Source organism: Tarenaya hassleriana, unplaced genomic scaffold, assembly GCF_000463585.1.
Source record: "Tarenaya hassleriana unplaced genomic scaffold, ASM46358v1 Cleome8, whole genome shotgun sequence".
Lineage (NCBI taxonomy): Eukaryota > Viridiplantae > Streptophyta > Magnoliopsida > Brassicales > Cleomaceae > Tarenaya > Tarenaya hassleriana.
In genome coordinates this window covers 83,991-102,441 of record NW_010970490.1, presented here as the reverse complement: position 1 = coordinate 102,441, position 18,451 = coordinate 83,991, and the positions used below count along the sequence as shown (strand labels likewise).

The 18,451-nt window shown below is 41.8% G+C and overlaps 4 protein-coding genes and 1 long non-coding RNA gene across 8 annotated transcripts; 1 reads left to right on the top strand and 4 right to left on the bottom strand.

Annotated features, from left to right (window-relative positions):
- Positions 1–3,437: 3,437 nt before the first annotated feature.
- On the bottom strand, positions 3,438–5,553 carry LOC104801990 (LOB domain-containing protein 18-like). The gene is made up of 2 exons (XM_010525387.2): positions 5,028–5,553; positions 3,438–3,896 (listed from the first exon to the last, which is right to left on the bottom strand). The coding sequence occupies exons 1-2, from the start codon at positions 5,331–5,333 to the stop codon at positions 3,516–3,518; spliced, it is 687 nt and encodes a 228-aa protein (XP_010523689.1). The 5' UTR covers positions 5,334–5,553; the 3' UTR covers positions 3,438–3,515.
- A 3,123-nt stretch (positions 5,554–8,676) lies between these two features.
- Positions 8,677–9,861, top strand: LOC104801989. Its single transcript, XR_769968.1, has 2 exons — positions 8,677–9,388; positions 9,472–9,861. It is a non-coding gene; the product is annotated as an uncharacterized LOC104801989 (long non-coding RNA).
- A 52-nt stretch (positions 9,862–9,913) lies between these two features.
- LOC104801988 (chlorophyllase-1) lies at positions 9,914–11,357 on the bottom strand. The gene is made up of 2 exons (XM_010525386.2): positions 10,974–11,357; positions 9,914–10,900 (listed from the first exon to the last, which is right to left on the bottom strand). The coding sequence occupies exons 1-2, from the start codon at positions 11,223–11,225 to the stop codon at positions 10,193–10,195; spliced, it is 960 nt and encodes a 319-aa protein (XP_010523688.1). The 5' UTR covers positions 11,226–11,357; the 3' UTR covers positions 9,914–10,192.
- A 311-nt stretch (positions 11,358–11,668) lies between these two features.
- On the bottom strand, positions 11,669–13,624 carry LOC104801985. Of its 3 annotated transcripts, none has more exons than XM_010525381.2 (3): positions 13,180–13,624; positions 12,007–12,982; positions 11,669–11,885 (listed from the first exon to the last, which is right to left on the bottom strand). In XM_010525381.2, the coding sequence occupies exons 1-2, from the start codon at positions 13,525–13,527 to the stop codon at positions 12,068–12,070; spliced, it is 1,263 nt and encodes a 420-aa protein (XP_010523683.1). In that variant the 5' UTR covers positions 13,528–13,624; the 3' UTR covers positions 11,669–11,885; positions 12,007–12,067. The 3 variants fall into 3 exon arrangements, with proteins under 3 accessions (XP_010523683.1, XP_010523684.1, XP_010523685.1); XM_010525382.2 differs by having other exon boundaries at positions 12,076–12,982; XM_010525383.2 differs by having other exon boundaries at positions 12,007–12,850.
- A 50-nt stretch (positions 13,625–13,674) lies between these two features.
- Positions 13,675–17,366, bottom strand: LOC104801986 (serine/threonine-protein kinase Nek4-like). 2 transcript variants are annotated; one of them, XM_010525385.2, is made up of 15 exons: positions 17,215–17,366; positions 16,999–17,111; positions 16,850–16,916; positions 16,602–16,667; positions 16,464–16,510; positions 16,350–16,395; positions 16,014–16,094; positions 15,874–15,916; positions 15,736–15,785; positions 15,572–15,653; positions 15,429–15,478; positions 15,075–15,148; positions 14,943–14,994; positions 14,420–14,830; positions 13,675–14,333 (listed from the first exon to the last, which is right to left on the bottom strand). In XM_010525385.2, exons 2-15 carry the CDS (start codon positions 17,082–17,084, stop codon positions 13,842–13,844), a joined length of 1,647 nt encoding a protein of 548 aa, XP_010523687.1. In that variant the 5' UTR covers positions 17,085–17,111; positions 17,215–17,366; the 3' UTR covers positions 13,675–13,841. The 2 variants fall into 2 exon arrangements, with proteins under 2 accessions (XP_010523687.1, XP_010523686.1); XM_010525384.2 differs by having other exon boundaries at positions 16,999–17,366.
- Positions 17,367–18,451: the final 1,085 nt, after the last annotated feature.

Sequence of the window (18,451 nt, the reverse complement as noted above, 5' to 3'; positions counted from 1 at the left end):
GGGGCGTGGTTGGCCGTTGGATATATGTCGCTTCCCCGTTGCGATGCTTTTCACGTCATCGATTGCCAGCGAGGCCCATAGCTGACAGTCTCTCCTCTCTCCTCTCTCCTCTCTCTCTCGTCTGAATTTTTTTCTCACCAAAAAAAAAAAACAGACAGAGGTGGCTTTCACGTCACGGAATATTCCAACGCCGGTGATTTATTTTATTTTCACTTTTTTTTATTTAAAAAAAAAAGAAAGCACCAAATGCTGACAAAAAGATCTTATAAACCAAATGTAAGTATGTCTTGTCAAATTTTCCCCATCTACTTGTTTGTCTTCCTAAAGTACATTTTGGACACCACACGTCAAATCATACACAACTCTCGTCGCCCATTTGTGTTCTCTTGCTTTAAATTACACACGTATTATATATATATATATATATATATGTATATATATAATGAGTTGGAGCCTTGGGGGGTTTGACCACATAGGAAGAAGAGAGAGTGTAGGTTGACTGAGAAACCAAGACGTGTGGGGCGTGATTCATCGCCACATTCTCCAGCTCCCCCCATCCACCGCGGATCTCGCTGACACTCACCCACCCACCCACCACCCGACCCGACCCGACCCGTCCGGTTCTATGCACTTGCGTGGCAGACATCGGACATGACTACCGCTTTTGTCTTCAATCACTTGTGTTAGGTGGAACCAATTAGTAGAGGGCATGTGGCTCTGAAACCCATGCACCCCTCTGCTCTGCATCTAATGCATGCTTATGCACGCACAAGCCCCTGCCTCTCCATGCATCGTTATCATCAAAACCCTGCCCTAAATTCTATGTGTAACGTACGACATGTTGTCACCACTACACATTTGGACGTTACGCTGATTATATTCTGTATGAAAAGGTCACTTAGTTGTACTTTATTTATGGGCTGAACAAAATATGGTTAGTGGTGTCTGAGTTCTAGTGTCCACCAAATCGTTCCACATAGAAATCCATCAAATCATTGGGACGTCAAAAAAACGCTATATATATACACGAGAGATCGATTAATTAAGATTAATTGTTATATCCATATATGGATCTTTATAAGCTCTCATGTATCGATAGGCGTCGATCGAGATTATTATACCAATTATAAAAATAAAGTTATGTGCGTTGAGGATAAGGACGGATTAGATAAAATAAAGCAAGGTGATAAAAGGTGGATTAAAGTCGCATAGCTCGATGCGTTTTTTGATCTAAATAGAAGTCAAATAACTAATGCTAATTAAATCTAGGTTAAACAATAAAAATAATTGAAAGCGCGTAGGAAAAGGAGCTTTGGGTTAAGGTCCATATTGTTATCAAATTTAACCCATTTTTTTAATATCTCGAAGAGACACAAACCACGTATAGCCATCCCCTTTAATTAGCGCAAGATGATGACATTATATAATGTCGCATTATAATATATTATATGTCTATATCATTAATGAGGTTGGTGGAATCTTCACCATTTAATAAGCATACCAACCAAACCTCCTTGTCTTTTTCTGCCCTAACAAATTAATAAATATATCATATATGCCATACTAATCAAATTTAAAACTAGTTTTTTTTTTTACTAAAAAGGAACAGCATATAGATGTTTTTGGCTGAAGTCTTCTTCCAACATCGAAGTTTCAGCCATCCTTCTAGATCTGAGAGATTATTTGAATGAAAATTTATCAATTACGGACCACAAAGAGTAATTAATCTTTGATTAATCAAAGATAGTAATTAATCCCTTTTGGGGGCAAATATTACCCAAAAAAAAGAGTAATTAATCAAAGATAACTTTATCTTCATCTCTTTCTCTTTGTTTTCTATGTTTCTGTGTTTTTTGTTTGTGGGTTTTCGCATGCGAAGTTTACCTCGTTCTTCTGAAACTTGCACGCCGTTTCATAACCTCTCACACAGTATACTATATCGGAAAATCGTCATTTCATTTCTATCCGGCCGACAACTGTAATCGTTGGAAATCTTAAATAAAAACACAACCCTGTGTAGTTTTCTCCATCCTTCCTTTCCCCCCTTTCATTACCAGGGTCGCAACCCTAAAAAAATGCAAAAAATAGGGAAAATAAAGGTAACAATTTGAGAATAGCCGACCAAAGAAGATGTTGTCATGTGATTGACAACGAAAGATTTGGAGCTACCTTCGTTTTCCTTTTCAAATGAACCTAAGCCTCGAGAATTTGGTTTCAAAATTAATGTCAACGGTTCCTCCAACATCAACGCACACGCAACAATGCAAGACACAAATTTAATCGCGTAATTATATACCAATTAACTGATCAAACTAAACTAATCGATGTGTATATTTTAATGAAGATTATATATATATATATATATATATATAGCGCTTAATTAATGGCAAGCTTAGTCGCTTAACTAGAATTCACGCACTACTAAATTTCCTGTCGTTGAAATCAAACACAGATACTAAAGGCCCCTAGGCCTTCTAATGTCAAAGTCTTGTTTAGGTTTTCGTTTAATCAATAATATTTTTTTTAATATTCTGACGGTACGTACATAATCTATATTTATTATGTGATTTTATATATAGATAGATGGATATAACGGAATTCGCTGGGAAAGTAATGGCGTAACAACAAAGATTCGAGAACTATAAAGAAATGATATGGGGGAGAAATGAATAAAAGGGCTAAATCTCATAAATATACTATAATAAAGTATCTATGATTAGCATGATTTTGTATATGGAGATGCATATGCAAAGTACCATCGATACAAGAAAAAAAACAATTGTGGTGATGATCTCCACCGTATAAAGATATTTAACTGATAGAGAGAGGCTGCGAGCTCCAACATAAGGGGGAGTGCTTATGCGCTTTCTTACAAGTTTATAATTAAAATTTATTGAATTTAAAATGCATAAAAAAATGATTACTTACTACGTACGACGTCCGCCCAACTTTTAAAATTAATTTTTGAAATTAAAAAAACGAAGAGTTGTATAGCTGTATTGCCTGTACAAAAACGTTGTCTTATTTTTTAATATCTTGGGTAAATACGATTCATTTGTTTATTAATTATTTCCAAAAAAAAATACAATGATATATCGCCTGGTTTTTTTTCTTGGTGCTTCCAAACGCCGTCGTATCGTAAAAGCCGTGAAGGACAACGTTTACGGGCCGGTAATAGCTTAAGCCCAAAAAGGCCGTTAAATAAGAATGTGAGTAATGGGCTCAAACCTAGTGGAGACGTGACCCAAAGACAAAAAACATAACTGAGTAATTAAAGAGTACGGCGAGATTCTGTAAGAAACGTGAGGCCAATGATGTCCGATTAAAAAAAAAAAGGTGCATTATAAACACGTGCAGAGTTATAGACGACGAATATATAGTAAACTTAATAATGCAATGTGAATACGTTATATATAATTTAAATTAATACTCTTCTCCAAGGAAATTAATAGCATTGAATATATATATATAGAGAGAGAGAGAGTGTATGTTCGTAATAACAAAAGGAAGATATCTCATCTAGAAATAGAGCGAGGGGGCGAGCCGCCGGTGCCCGGCGGTGGCGGAGATGGAGACACGTGTCGATGAAAGAGCTCATGAGCCAATGTTTGAAGCTCATTTCCCGATGATGACGACAATATGGCACCGTATTGTTGACGTGGGTCGACGAGTCTCCGTTGCATGTTGGCCCATGACGACGACGGAGTCCTCAGAGCCGTCGGGTCAAAAGAGGATGACAGATCGTACGGTTGTGGTGAGCCTGAGTTCTCCGGCAAGTCGGAGATCAGAAGCGGTGGAGGAACCACAGCCGGGGGAGGACGCGGCGGTGGCGGCGGCGGCTCTAATGTTGCCAAATGGGCTTGTAAGTGAGAAAGTTCCGTCTGTAGATTCACCACCTGTGTATACAAAGTTTTTTAAAAAAATACACATTATTACATAACGTGTGCAATTAAATGCTGCGAACAAAATGTGTATGAACGTGAATAGATTAGCAAAAAAATGTGGGTTGAAAAAGACATGCAATTTAAATTGGTGCCGATATATGGAAAATTAACAAACCTGAAATTAATTAAATGGTTTTTTGGTAAGGTAATCAATCATTGTTCGTTTTTATTTTAAAAAATCAAATATTATTTTCTTTATTTGTGCAAGTGTCCATATTTAACGAAGAAAATATGCTGCGGTTTCTCATTTTTAAAAAATTTATTATATGAACAGCTACTAATATATTTTTCTTTGTGAAATTATGAATATTTATATACACCCATTTTTTCCAGAAATACAAACATTTGACCTCTTGCCATTTATGTATTGTCAAATCACAAAAACTTGGTCAAAAAATGGAGAGTTTGAACACTTGCGCAAATCCTTTGTCAGAGGATTTATACTTTCGTGAAGGAATATATAGTGACAAAATATTAAAATAATACATGTAAAAGGGATCTAAAACTTGGACTGCATCCCATATGCTCACATTGAATTTATTGACCATATTGAGATTAATCCATGCCATTATTATTGTTATGATGACATCCATTATTCTTAATTCTTATCATGTCTACACAACTAACTCTAATGTCGATATTGGTGTATACCTTAAAAACTACCAATATATACACAATTAACAATCATCGTGTTAAATCGCTCGATTAATTTTGTAACCATGCAAAAAGGGGGGGAAATAATTAATTAATGTATAATGGTAACGTGTCAAGACAGCAATTGAAACCGACGCCTATCTCCGGGAAACCAGCAAAACTCCATGCGATTTGCCTACGACTAAAGTTTCAAAACCGCCCTTCAAATATTGTTATGATGGACCAAACAGAACGCCGAACCCCCACAGAAAGATGATCCAAGACAGCCGTTTCTAATGATTTGTCCGAACGGATGATATGCATAAATACAAGAATATACACTGATGATGATAAATCGATTCAGTATCAGTAGTCACCATTCAAATTTTATCAAAACAACAGAATTTGTCGCTGTGATCATTGTAAATCAGGAGAATATATTTAGTGTACCTGCTGTTGTAGGGCGAAGATTTGGGTGAAGCAGCCATAAACAGGGTCACTGAGCCGGGCGTGAGCCTCGTAGCAGATGGTCGTGACCGCGTCGGACCGCTTGTGCAAAGGGATTTGACCAAGTAACTTGGAGACGTTGCTCGCACCAAAGACCTTGTGGACCGCTGAGAAGTAAGTGGCTCCTTCCTCGTGGTCGAAGTGCGGTGCGAATATGCAGCCGGGGACGCATTTCCTCCTTAGGAACTTGCATGCACCGCATGGCCCGTTTCCTCCGGCGCCACTGCCGCTTCCTTCACCGCCGCTCATGAGTGGAAACCGACTGAACAAACCGGTCAAGATGTCAAAACGTTATTAGGGTTTTGATTTCTTTTCTCCTTTTGTTGAGATTGTTAATACATCGAAGAAGGGAGGAATTAGGGAATAGGTATGGAGAAGAGTTAGGGTTTGGTAAGAACAAGGAAGTGGGGAAATATGGAAGGAGAGCCTTTAAAGCCACGCGACAAAGCCCAAACAAACTCTCTCTCTCTCTCTCTCTCTCTCTCTCTCCCTCTCTCTCTCTCTCTCTCTCTCTCTCGTTAAGCTGTTTGCGTGAAGCAAACATGCCATAAGCCCCTTCAATTATTCTCTCTCATAACTATAACACACACACACACACACATGCATATATATTACAGAAGAAGAAAATATCCTCGCATCGTCTTATATATATCAAAGATCTCGTGAATTTTTATTTTACCAGAAAAATAAAAAGTTAATGCTTATCTCACACCCTGATCTAGGTCTAAACGGGAGGCTTCTGCTATGAATTTACACGTGAATTGCTCTTAGAGATATACTTATACTTTCTTCCATATCATTGAAACCATTTATTTCTTAAACAGCAAATACACATACAAATACATATATCTATATGTGTAGTTCATTAGCTTTAGATGTGCATATGGCAATATAAAACGTGTAAAATGATCTATTTTCCCTCGTATTTGATAGCGACCGTGTTACGATTTTACTCGGCGTGGAGCTTAAAAGACGCCAGCTTCCTTGACTCTCCATCCCTTTCAAATGCGTTCAGAATGACTCGATTTCCCTATATATATGTATATATATGTATTCCTTTGCAACATATATACAATACACTCTGTTTTAGAAAATGCCTTTTTATGCAAATGAATAAGCATTTACAAGTATACGCTTATTTGAGAATGACTCGATTGCCCACTTGTTTTATATAATATTGATTTAGCATTACCTATGCTAATTTATACATTCCCTTTTTTTAGTATTTTTTTTTGCCAAATTGATGGTAAAGTGACATTCTATCTAAATTCACTTGTAAATACTCAATATCAATATTGTAGAAGCCAGGTCTTCGTCAAAACCCGCTGGGAGAAACGGAGGCTTTCGAAGTCTCGGACTGAAGCAGAAGGCTTCAGGGGTATTTTTGGGAACTTTGTAAAGGGCAGGGTTTGCGTCTTTCTCGCACAGACTTGGCATTTTGGTTGCTTTTAGGTTTCTCTCTCTTGCGGTGGCGATTTTCGTCCTCCGTGTGTCGGTGCCGATTTCGATCGGAACTCCGGCGGTTGTACCTAGCAAATAGCGGTTCCCTCTTCCCGAGACGTAGGCACCGAGCGTTAGAGCTCGGTACCGAACTCGTACATCGCTGTCTCGCATCTCTCTTTCTTTTCTTGCACACGAGAGGTTCAGATCGGAGTGTTCTGTGAGGAACTCGTCGGGCCGATTTCTCTACAAGTGGTATCAGAGGCCTGGTCGAGGCGAGGTTCGGTGGATTCGGCGGTCAAGTCGAAGCCGAGGTGAGTCAAGGTACGTCGGTCTTTGGTCTGAACTTTCTGATCTGGTGCGTGAGTGTTTCAGGTGAAAGAAACAAGGCAGTCGAGGCCGTCTCAGTGTAGATCGGCGTTCGAAACCAGCGGAAAAGTTCAGATCGTCGGCGGAGAGAGGTAAGGTTTCCCGGATCTAACTCGATCTGAGTGAATCAGTCGAGTTTAGACTCCGAAGAGGTGAGTTTTTGCCTAGTTCTGGGCTAGATCTAGGTTGGGGAGGGAAAACCGGTGAAGAACCGGTGTTTTCCGGCAGTTTTCGGCCGTGACTCGTTCTGAGTCGCGACTGAGTCGGGAAACGGGTGAGTCAACGTCCGAGTTGACCGGGTTAACTCGGCGGCTACGCTTCCGAAATTAGGGTTTTCTGGTTTAATCCGGTTTAGCCGGTTAAATCGGAATTGTCTAATTGGACCGGGCTCGATTCAAAATCGAACCGGTTTAGTCGGGTTAGGTCAAACGTTGACCAATTTCTGGTCAACAGCTGACCGGGTTAGGAAAACCGGATCGGTTCAGGTCAATTGGACCGGTTCAGGTCCGGTTTGGGGTCAATTGGACCGGTTCAGACCGGTTCGAGTCAATTTAGGTCCGGTTCGGGATAACCCAGACCGGTTTAGGTCAATCTAGGACCGGTTTAGGACAATAGAGTCCGGTTTAGGTCAATTTAGATTGGGATTGGGCCGGTTTAGGTCTGATTAGGGTCTGATTTGTCCAAATAGGGCTGGGTTTGTCTGGTTTAGGGTCTGTATCGATTAGAACAGGTCTAGATTGGTCGGTTTAGGGTCAGGAGTGTCTGATTAGGTCTTAAATTGGTCGGTTTTAGGTCTGATTGGTTCGATTGGGTCAGATAGAGTCCGGTTCTTAGGGCATTCTGTCTGGTATAGGGTATTTAGGATCTGTATAGGTCGATCTATCCTAGGTAAAAGGCAGATTAGATCTGCGGTAGACTTTGGTAACCTATCCTCAGTCATAGAGTCCGGTAATTCTGTCCGGTTAGGCCTGAATAGGAGGATTTGGCTGAACTAGGTGAGTTAGAAGTCGGTATTAGGCTAGATAAGGTCTGATCAGATTTAATTAGGTCGGTTTAGACTTAGTTTAGATCTGATTAGGTTAATTCAAGTCTGATCAGGGGTAGGTAAGTCAATATTGGGTTGGCTTAGGTCTGATTAGGACTTAGGAGGACAGAATAGACTCAGTTTAGGTCTGATCTAGGTTGGTTAGGTCAGTGTTAGCCTTGGGGTAGGTCTGATTAGACGTAATCAGGTCTTAGGTAGGCAGGTTTTAGAGTCTATTAGGTCTGATAGGTTGAAAAATACCTAGGTTTAGGTCCTCTTAGGATCGGTCTTGCTCCTTAGGTCTGGTTTAGGAGCTCCTAGGGTCGGGTTAGTCATTCCCAGGTTAGTTTCGTTCTGGGTAGGTCTAGTGCATCCTCGGGTTAGAGATTAGGTATTCCTTAGTGATGTCTGCCCCTCTGTATCGCGGCCTTGACGTCGAGAAGTTCGACGGCAAGGGAGACTTCTCCTTATGGAAGGAGAAGATGTCCATTAGCTTAGAGATCTTAGGGTTAGGGGACACACTAGAGGATGATCCATCTACATGGGGGGTTGCTGATGAGGGGAGCCCACAAACTCCAGCTCGGGAAACCGAGGATTCGGGAGGTCTTACGTCTCTTTCCACCGGGTCACTAGGGCCCGGGGCTAAGGGATCGGGCACTCCGGCTCTCAAAGAGAGACAAGCAAAACCCTAACATGTTGAAACGCCTCGTTTCAATTAAGTGACCGAAGCCTCTCTATTATTCGGAGGATTCACTTTTTCCACCAATGGGCCCTTAAGGCCCAACACAGGCGTCTTACCCCTTCAACAGTTCACATTTTGACTCCAGGACGCAACCTTTGGTTAGGCATCGAACATCGCCTCTGGTGGGTTTTGGGTTTCAAAATGCACGCACGAGCTCCTGCTTTTTCAAATCATCTGAATGTCTCTCTGCAGTGGCTTTCTTCTCGTACGGCCTATGATGCATCAATTGAATGTCTCTCTGTCAAAGCGCAGCATCTAATCGCATCATCACTTGGGTTGGTGGGGGAGCATTGCCTTCTCTATCATACTATCATGTCACCGCCGCTGCCGTAAAAAAAAAAGGGGGCTTTTCTTCAGCCCATTCTCAGTCCAAAGGGCCTCGGGCTTTGAAATTAATACTATATATATATCATACATACGCAACAGCAGCAAGTCATCCAAAGATCAACGTCACATAATTGACTTTCTAAAAACGACAGAGCTTCAGAAAATGACGGAAATGCTAGTTTATGCACAAACGACAATGAAGATAAACAAGAGAATCCCCTAAATCAAGGGGTTGTGATTTTGATTCATCTTTCCTTTTTCTTTAACACAAAACGACGAATGCGCTCGAATATATTACACACTCGAGAGAGAGAGAATTGGAGGAGAAACCGAAGCAAATGGCGAAGACCCTCAGCTCCTTGTGCTTCTCTGTCGTCCTCGTCCTCTTGCTAGCTTCCACGAGTAAGCAAATTAAGCTTTGGTTTCTTCATGCTCTAGATTGTGAAATTTCATTTACCGACAAGTTTTGATGTACAAAAAAACAGGGATGGGAGAGGGGTGCGAGGAATGGGAAAGCAGGAACCTGCCAAACTATAACTGTTGGTACAACAGCTTGGGGGAGAAAGTATGCAACGACGTCTGCAAAGGCGAAGGTGCTGATTATGGAGCATGCCCGAATTCCATTTCTCGACACTGCCTCTGCCATCGCAACTGTCCCTTGTGAATACATATGTACGGAGTTCCTGATTCATACACACTATGAAATACATATGGAGCATGCGCGCGCATTACCTGGTGGCTGTGTAATCCGTTTTCGTTTTGAATGCGGTCTGTTGTTTGAACGCAGCTATAAAGTCTCTACAGTAAATGCTGTCGTGAAATCTGAATTTTTAGGATGATGTTATGCAACAATACAAGAGTTTCACGTGACAACATATTCTCCTTGTCACACTCGAGACATTTCTCAATCCCATGAAAACTATGGCCATTCGGACGTAGAGAGGGAAGGGGGACCAGTCTGCCAACGAACAAATCATAGGTTTTAATGTCGGCATGAATTGGCCCACCCCTCAAGATTCTTCACAAAACACACAGCTCTCTCTTCCTCTCACGCCTTTATCATACTTGCAAACCCCCGCCTGATTTACCGATTCGATCAAATCATGGAAAGTGTGTGCTCTTGAACATTGTTTGTGTGATAAAACGTTCATATTCAACTAATTAAGAAGAGCAACGGCATCGGGTTACAAACTGGAAGACAAGCACTCAAACGAAAGAGGAAGCTTCGTGGAACTGAGGGGGAGGATCGATCCTCGCCGGAGAAAGGGAAGGATCCTTAACGATGCTATTGATCTCCGACTTGTCCCCAAACACACTGTACTTCAAGAACGCCACCACTATCCCCCCTACGAATCTCCTCATACCGCTCTTGTCCAGCTTCCCCTTCTTGCACAAACAACCTGCCAGATACCCCACCGCACCCTCCAGATCATCGTCCAACATATCCATGTGTCCGTAATCCGCCGCCACGAAATGCGCACGTGTTGGCCTGCACTCGTTGAAGAACTCCTTGTGGTTCACTCCGTCCGGCGCACACGGCGGCGACGGCGGCTTTGTCTTCCAGAGTGGGCCCAATCCCGTCCCCACCACCGCCACCGGCATGTCCAGCTCGAACGACTCCGGTTCGTAGGTCAGTATATGCGGCTGTGTCCTCATGCACACGTTGCTTCCAGCCACCGGATCGATTCCCACAAGGGCCGAGAACTTTGTGGACGGGTCCAGAGTGCTGGCGTGCCCTAACGCAACCGCAAACGCGGTTTTACCGCCGCGACTGTGGCCGACGAGGGAGGTGTCTTCGCCGCTCGGCTTCACCGACCCCGGGAGCAGACTCTTAAGGTACTTGGGCGCCCAGTTTATCACTTTTCCGGCATCATCCACTTCCACCTGCCCTCCCGGCGGCAACAGCTTGCACAGCTGCGACGTCGTTATAGTCTGTTTTCTGTTTTGCCTTTTTTAAGAGGAAAAAGGAAAGAAATAAAACACACACCTGGGGAGCGACGAGAATGAAACCATGAGAAGCGACGTGGGAAAGGACATCGGAGTAGAAGTAGTTGCGGAGATAGAAGCCGTGGAAGAAGAAGACGACGGGGTAAGTTCCGGCGACCGTCGGAGCAACGATCATCACCGGCTTCGGTGGCGAGACTGGGTCTTCCCGCGACGGATCTGCCTTTATCACCGTGGTCGGGAGGCTGCCTGGCTCGAATGCCGAAGACCCCAACCTCTCACTCTCCTCGCCCATTCTATCTCTCTTTATCTTTGTGTGTGTTTCCGTGTCTCTCGAGAGTTGCCTCTGTTTTAATTTATAAAGTTTCCACACTCGTATTATATTGTCACGTGATGAAAAGGGTAAACAATAAACCAGAGAGACGGCGTAATAACGTTAGTATTCAGCCATGGCAAATACGTAATCATTAATCTTTCTATAAGAATTGTATATAAATATATTAAGTTATATAAGAAGTAACGAAACAAAGGATCATTATCAAGGAGACGTGTTTCTATGCCTGTAGGGTGGTGTTTGTGTTCTACTACTATTTTTCCACTTAAATTCATTCATGCAAAACGCGGAAATATTAATCTTATTAATGTTTTTGGCACTAGATCACGAAAACCCTAAAATTTTATTTGATTAATTAACACATCCACAATAATGTTATAAATAATCGGCTTATAAGAAAGTCGTAGTTTCGTATTCCAATATATTATAACTACTTTTATTTGCCGAATACATCCTCCAATGTATATACAAAAATCGATCCATCAAGATATACATATTGACACGTTTAAAGCATTGGAGGCTTGGCTTTTTGGTTGGTCCGAGTGCGCCGTCTTATCTTCTAATCTTGGAAGTATTCCAAATCGTACGGAGCTCTTCACGGCCAACCTCGTCTGCATTATGCTGTTTTAATAACAAAATCAATAGAAACATGTTTTCAGAAGAATCTAGTGGTAAAGGAAGGCATGTTTTCAGAAGAATCTAGTGGTAAAGGAAGGTAACGTGTGGGTGATGGAAAACTTACAGATTAGACTGATTTCCAAAGTGCTAAAACGAAAAGATTGTGTTTACAGCAGTTGGCACTGTCACTTACTAGATTGCAAGCCACTGCCGCCGTAGTACTGCTTCGTAGTTTGGCGAGCAAACTCGGCAAATGTCATTCCGTCTTTCAAACGAGATGAGAGCGGTGGCACAATTTTCTGTATCTCCCGACGCAAATCCGACGCTTTTAGCTGAGAGTCCAACTTTATATGATCCATCACATAATCGGAATAGGAGAAGGTTTTGCTCCATGAGGGCTGCAGGAACACAGCAAAGGTTTCCCGGCTAACATGATCCAGCTTCTCTGGTCTACAGACGCAGTGAAGGGTTGACCGTAGCTTCCCCTTGGATAAAACATCGGCAGATTCTCCGACCTGAACTATAAAACTGTCCGGAGGAGGAGACTTCACCAGGTAGACCTTGTTCTCGCTTGGATGATAGATCTTCAGGTATGTGTGGCCGCATTGAACTGCCCCTGCTTTAGACAAGGACGAAGATGAAAGAAACATAGGATCCGTGAGCACTGTAAAGATCCCATAATCGTAATGCCACTGTTGCCACAGGTCCAAGTAAATCCCCTCATGCTTTCTGGACATCTTCTGTCTCATCGATCGAGTTCTCCTCAATGCATCTCGAAGAAGAAGTTTATCGGCAGCTGAGTGGTAATGTATGAGACGCCCTTTCGCAGTGCAGGACTCCAGCAAGCTGTCCTCAAGCTCTCTTCCCCCAATCTCCCCATCGCATACACGAGCTATACACAACCCCATTTCCATCATGCAAAATCCTAACTCCTTAAACGCACCTTCCAGATTCGTGAACTCATCCTCCTGCAAATCAGGGTTTGTCGAAACCTCATGGCAGAATTTGTCAGAACTCTGCGCATACTTGAGCTGCGCTGAAAATGACGACACATTTCTGTCCGGGTTCTTCAGAGGAACATCACTCCCCAGGTGATGCTCCTTTATTCAATTCAATAGAATGAACGAACATTATCAGGGGAACAGAAGAGCAACCCGACAACTCAAGACATGAACATATGAAATACGAAACCCAGGAAACTACCATAATCACTTCGATCACACAGTTGCAGCACCAGTAACTACATCAAAACGCAGCATTCTATCATAGGGAATGTCTAGCAGAGGAGAAATTAAACCTTGAGAATGCGTTTCCTCGTGTCAGGGTCGAGAAGAGCAAGTTTCCGAGCAAGCGGGAGGAGTCGGTGGCGGAGGACGGCAGCGCGAGGGACGCCGGTGATGCAGAGAAGGCCTGGGCCGGTTGGGCCTAGGGCTTCCAATACGTCTCTCGAGATCAATTGATGCTTCTTTCGGTCTCCGGGGGAAGACGAAGACAAAGCCTTTTCAGGATGAGACAAGAGCACAAGATCCATGTATGACAGTTCGTAGAGTTCAAGGATCTCTGCTTCTTCCATGTCTTCCCCGTCAATCGCTGTCTCTGCTGCTTTTCCTGCTCTCGTAAACCAGGTTCTTCGCAAAGGCTGCATCGGTTTAGGCAATTACAAGACGACCCCGCTTTTGACGATTCATTTCAAACTGACCCCTATATTTTCGGCGAATACGAAATCTTACGAAGTTTGAAATTGTAAGTTGTGTTGGGGAAAATTTCGTAGGATCCCTATCGAAAAGCATCATTAGATCATGTTCTAACTGATATTATTTGATAGTGGTGATTCATAAGGTAGATCCGTCGTTCTTCACCAGCATGCCGTTTTAAACACTGGGGGATCAACCGCGTCTCCATTTCATATTTACACAAGAGAAATGCAGGGCAAAGCAAACAAGGCGTTTGTTGCTTGAATTACACGGCAGCTTCTTTGAAGCTCTTGGTCAACCAGATGGCAGTCTCCCTCGGAGAAACCCTCTCCGGTCCAAAGGGTTTAAGAAGAACACCGAGCTCTTCATACCTTTCTTGCTGCAGAAGCCTAGCGCTGAACTCCAGCAATCCCTCGAGAGCCTCTGCCCGCTGCTGATATGAAGATGTGTCGAACCTCCTCTGCCTTGGCTCAGAACTCGACCTTATCTGCACCATACACTTGTCCTCTGTGATTGAACGGTCAGTAGGAGGAGACGAAGCTTGTTGTCTTGGGGTTATCTCGTTGATGGGGAAGAGATCTTCCGGGAACTCAGCCATCTTATCGATTCTTGGGGCATTCACGGAAACGTCTGGAGAATTAAGACCGCATAGACGGGTGAGACTTGACTCGTAAGTGGGTTCGGTGACTAATGGAAGAGATGCTCTCCTCCTCCTGTTATGCCAAGATTTTCTTGATGGAGTGTTTGACACCTTCACCTGCAAGCAACAGTATCAGCGTAAACATAGCACTCTTTCTGTGGTGTAATGATGGATGGGATTTCAAGGCTGCTACTCTGACTTACCAGTTCATGTTTCAAAACAGTACGAGGTGTGGATAATGGGATTTCGAGTTTCCTTGGAGTGCCAGATGCTTTTGTTGTGGCAGAATTTACTCTCGGCGTTCTGTCCTTCACCGCCGGCTTATCAGCCACAGACTCTTCATGGACTGTTCCAACAGTTATTTGGGAGGCTTTTCTAGCGTGAGATATCGGTGAATGAGATGTTATTTCTGAAGAAGACCCGGAACGCGTCTCTGTTTCAGAGAAGGTTGGTTTCAAATGTGTGTCGTTGCTGAAGGAACGCCTCCTTCTGTTGACCCCAATGGCGGTATCAGGCCACTGGAGAGGAAAAGTGCTTCGTCTGGGGCTATGTAACTTGAGATGAATCATACTGATGTAAGGTTGAAGATGAGGATGATTTAGCAACACGGCAGCCTGTCATATATATATATATACACCACAGTCTTGTAAGAAAGATAATGGTTTTTATTCTGGACTTCACCAACGCATCTCAGTTCAAACACAGACAAGCATCAAGAAAACATACGCTTGGCCTGAGTTCAGGGTTTTTCCTCAGCATGCTCTTAAGGAGACCTCGGCTGAATATAACCACAGGAAAAAAAATTGAGTTGAACAGAGAGCTCGGGAACGATTAACGTAATAGAAGAGAATGACTTACAATGCACCGGAATACATGGCAGGAATAGGATCCATCATCGACTTGTTTATTTTGCTAACCAATGTCTGCACATCCTGCAAGTTAAAAAATATAGTTACTAGAATTTTGGGTATTATGTTGTGTTTTCTTGGTTTATGTTATGATGAACAAAACCCAAAAAAAAATAAATATATGAACCAATATATTAGAAGGTATCATTTCAATTGGTACAAAGTTCTCTCATCCATGATGCTGAAATAGAATGCCATAATCAAGTATTGACTCAACTGGCAATTCCAAAATTACATCCATAATTTCTGAAACATTTGATATTTTCACAATTGGCCAAAATGAGATGAGTTATTAGCAACTTACAGAGGCTCTGAATGCTGGTTTATGAGCAGCCATCTCATACATGCAGCATCCTGCTCATTAAAGGATCTCAAAAGCTTTATCACAAGCTGAAAATCCGCAGTGCAATAAGAAAAAATCTATGAATTCCAGGAACCATATTTTACCGAGAGACCAAATGTCTGACTTTGATCCATAGGGTATGTCAGCAAGAAGCTCGGGGCACATGTAACTGGGAGTCCCCACAATCTGCAAACACAGAGAGTCATCATAACCGAGTATAAGCACAAGAACAAGAACTGTTACTGAACTGGAACTGATTAAAACTTACAGAGGATGTCAGATCATCAGAAGTTAGAACCTTAGCAAGTCCAAAGTCACCTAAGCCAGATGCGGTGCATGTTAATAATTTTCTCCACGAAACTTCGATATCGACACATTACAGAAACAAACCTATCTAGGAACTTACCAAGCCGTATGTCTTGATCTTTTGTCAAGAATATGTTAGAACACTGAAAAAGATAGTAAGACACTGTCAACCAAACATGTGGCCTAAAGAGGTCTCAGACAAAGACTTGAGCTCTAGGTATTTGAGGTTATATACTGTACCTTGACATCACGGTGAAGGATATGATTGGAATGCAGATAATCGAGTGCCATTAAGAGTTGTACAAGCCATTTGCAGAGTTTCTGCGTGTGACGTTCAATGATAAGTTTAGGCCAAATGGCTGTAGCCCAGTCAAGCATTGAGTTCGATCGAGCATGAAATGAATTACCCAGAGCAAATTCTGTTGACTGAAATGGTAAAAGCCTATGTGTACCCAATGGCTATCTATGCATCATATACAGTCTACACTGACCATCTTATACTATCTCCTGAAGAAACCAATACTCAAACCAACAAAACTCAGTTGAGTTGATCATTTTAAAATTTTTGAGAGATACCTCTTCAGGAAAATAGACTCCGCAGGCTCTTTTTATGGCTTCTGTCCTGCAAGATTAAACTTGGTTAACACAACAGAGGCTGTCAAACTCAAACGCCAAAAGGAAACGTCTTACATGTCTCCGCCTTCGCAGTATCCAATAACAATGCACACACAGGAACCCTGCACAAAGCAGCCAAGCACAAACAAAGTAAGAAAGTTGATCTCAGAAAATACTGCGAGTCCATGTAGGGGGGAGAACATCAGACCAGACCTTTTCCACCCATGAATCTTTGTACTCTACTATAAACGGATTGCAAACTCTAGAAATGAGCTCCATCTGAAACAGAATACAAATGAATCCAGGAAACTACGTCTTAAACAGAGATTAAATTTGACAATCTGATATTAAACTAAGGCTCCTGTTGTAAACCCTGCTTGGTAAATAACTGTTTTACACATTAACATAATTTACCTTTAACAAAAAAAAAAAACTTTACAATCTAAGACCAACACACCAACCTCCTGATGAGCAGAACGGCGAGCCCTATCAGACTGGCGAGCCAGACGAATCTTTTTCAAGACGTATCTGTAAGAGAGAGAGAGAGAGAACAACAATCAGTAAGATGCAATCCCAGGAGACAAATGCATAGTTAACGCAGTGTACTCACTTCTTTCGTTCATGTTTGTGTCGGACGAGAAGAGCAGAACCGAAGGACCCTTTCCCAATCTGCTCCAGAACTTCGTACCGCTCCATAGAAACTTGATCCCACAGGCAACAGCTCTAGGAAAAAACTCGAAACAGACAGAGACCATGAAAGTTTCCGACAAGAAGAGTACACAGACGCACGCACGACAATTTGAAAAGGAGGATTAGAAGGAAATACAACAGGATCCAAGGGGAGTGCGAGAGAGGGCGCAAAATCCAATCACGGTCACGTCATGCACCAAATTTTACACAAATCTCTAACCGTAGCTATCGAGAAGATTTTATTTCGCTTTCAACAAACAGTGATCATAAAAGTGGGAACCAGCTCCCGTAATCAAACAGAAGGCTTTTTTTTATAAAAAAAAAAAAAAAAAAAAAAAAAAAAAAAAATGGCTAAACCCTAAACCCTAAACCCTAAACCCTAAACCCTAAACCCTAAACCCTAAACCCTAAAACCCTAAACCCTAAACCCTAAACCCTAAACCCTAAATAAACCATAAACCCTAAAATAACCCTAAACAAATCCTAAACCCTAAATTTAACCCTAAACCCTAAAAAAACCCTAAAACCAAAAACCATAAAATCAAAAACCACAAATTAAACCCTAAACACTAAATAAACCCCAAATTAAACGCTAAACCCTAAATAAACCCCAAATTAAACCCTAAACCCGAAATAAACCCCAAATTAAACCCTAAACCCTAAATAAACCCCAAATTAAATCCTAAACCCGAAAACTAACCCTAAACCCTAAATTAACCCTAAACCCTAAAAAAACCCTAAAACCAAAAACCATAAAATCAAAAACCCCAAATTAAACCCTAAACCCGAAATAAACCCCAAATTAAACGCTAAACCCTAAATAAACCCCAAATTAAACCCTAAACCCGAAATAAACCCCAAATTAAACCCTAAACCCGAAAATTAACTCTAAACCCTAAAATAATTCGCCCACAACCTTAAATCCGAACCAAAAACACCTAAAAATCGAAACAATTGGAAATTTTTTCTGCAAAAATTTGAAACATACCTCGGTGACGGCGAAGGAGCGGCGGCGGTGATGCGGCGGTGTCGGTGGGGGACGACGGCGCGGTTATGGGGCCTCGATTCGAAAGCAAAAAATACAACGAACCTAAACTAAACCGATCGAAAAGGGGAAGAAGATGGGAGATGCGAGTTCAGAAATTTACCTGGCGGCGGCGAAGGAGCGGCGGCGGAGGAAAAAATTAAAAAAAAATTAAAAAAAATTAAAAAAAATTAAAAAAAATTAAAAAAAAATTAAAAAAAATTAAAAAAAATTAAAAAAAATTAAAAAAAAATTAAAAAAAATTAAAAAAAATTAAAAAAAATTAAAAAAAAATTAAAAAAAATTAAAAAAAATTAAAAAAAAAATTAAAAAAAAATGAAATTTAAAA

Bases quoted from the DNA above. Each gene is read 5' to 3' on its own strand.
- LOC104801990 (XM_010525387.2), bottom strand. From the start codon at position 5,333: ATGAGCGGCGGTGAAGGAAGCGGCAGTGGCGCCGGAGGAAACGGGCCA. The intron at 3,897-5,027 runs GTACACTAAATA...TTGTATACACAG, and splicing joins TCTTCGCCCTACAACAGCAG to GTGGTGAATCTACAGACGGA.
- LOC104801988 (XM_010525386.2), bottom strand. From the start codon at position 11,225: ATGGGCGAGGAGAGTGAGAGGTTGGGGTCTTCGGCATTCGAGCCAGGC. The intron at 10,901-10,973 runs GTGTGTGTTTTA...ACGACGTCGCAG, and splicing joins TCATTCTCGTCGCTCCCCAG to CTGTGCAAGCTGTTGCCGCC.
- LOC104801985 (XM_010525381.2), bottom strand. From the start codon at position 13,527: ATGCAGCCTTTGCGAAGAACCTGGTTTACGAGAGCAGGAAAAGCAGCA. The intron at 12,983-13,179 runs GTTTAATTTCTC...AATTGAATAAAG, and splicing joins CGAGGAAACGCATTCTCAAG to GAGCATCACCTGGGGAGTGA.
- LOC104801986 (XM_010525384.2), bottom strand. From the start codon at position 17,084: ATGGAGCGGTACGAAGTTCTGGAGCAGATTGGGAAAGGGTCCTTCGGT. The intron at 16,917-16,998 runs GTGAGTACACTG...TCTCTCTTACAG, and splicing joins CACAAACATGAACGAAAGAA to ATACGTCTTGAAAAAGATTC. The intron at 14,334-14,419 runs GTAAGTCAGAGT...TGTTGCTTGCAG, and splicing joins CTGTTTTGAAACATGAACTG to GTGAAGGTGTCAAACACTCC.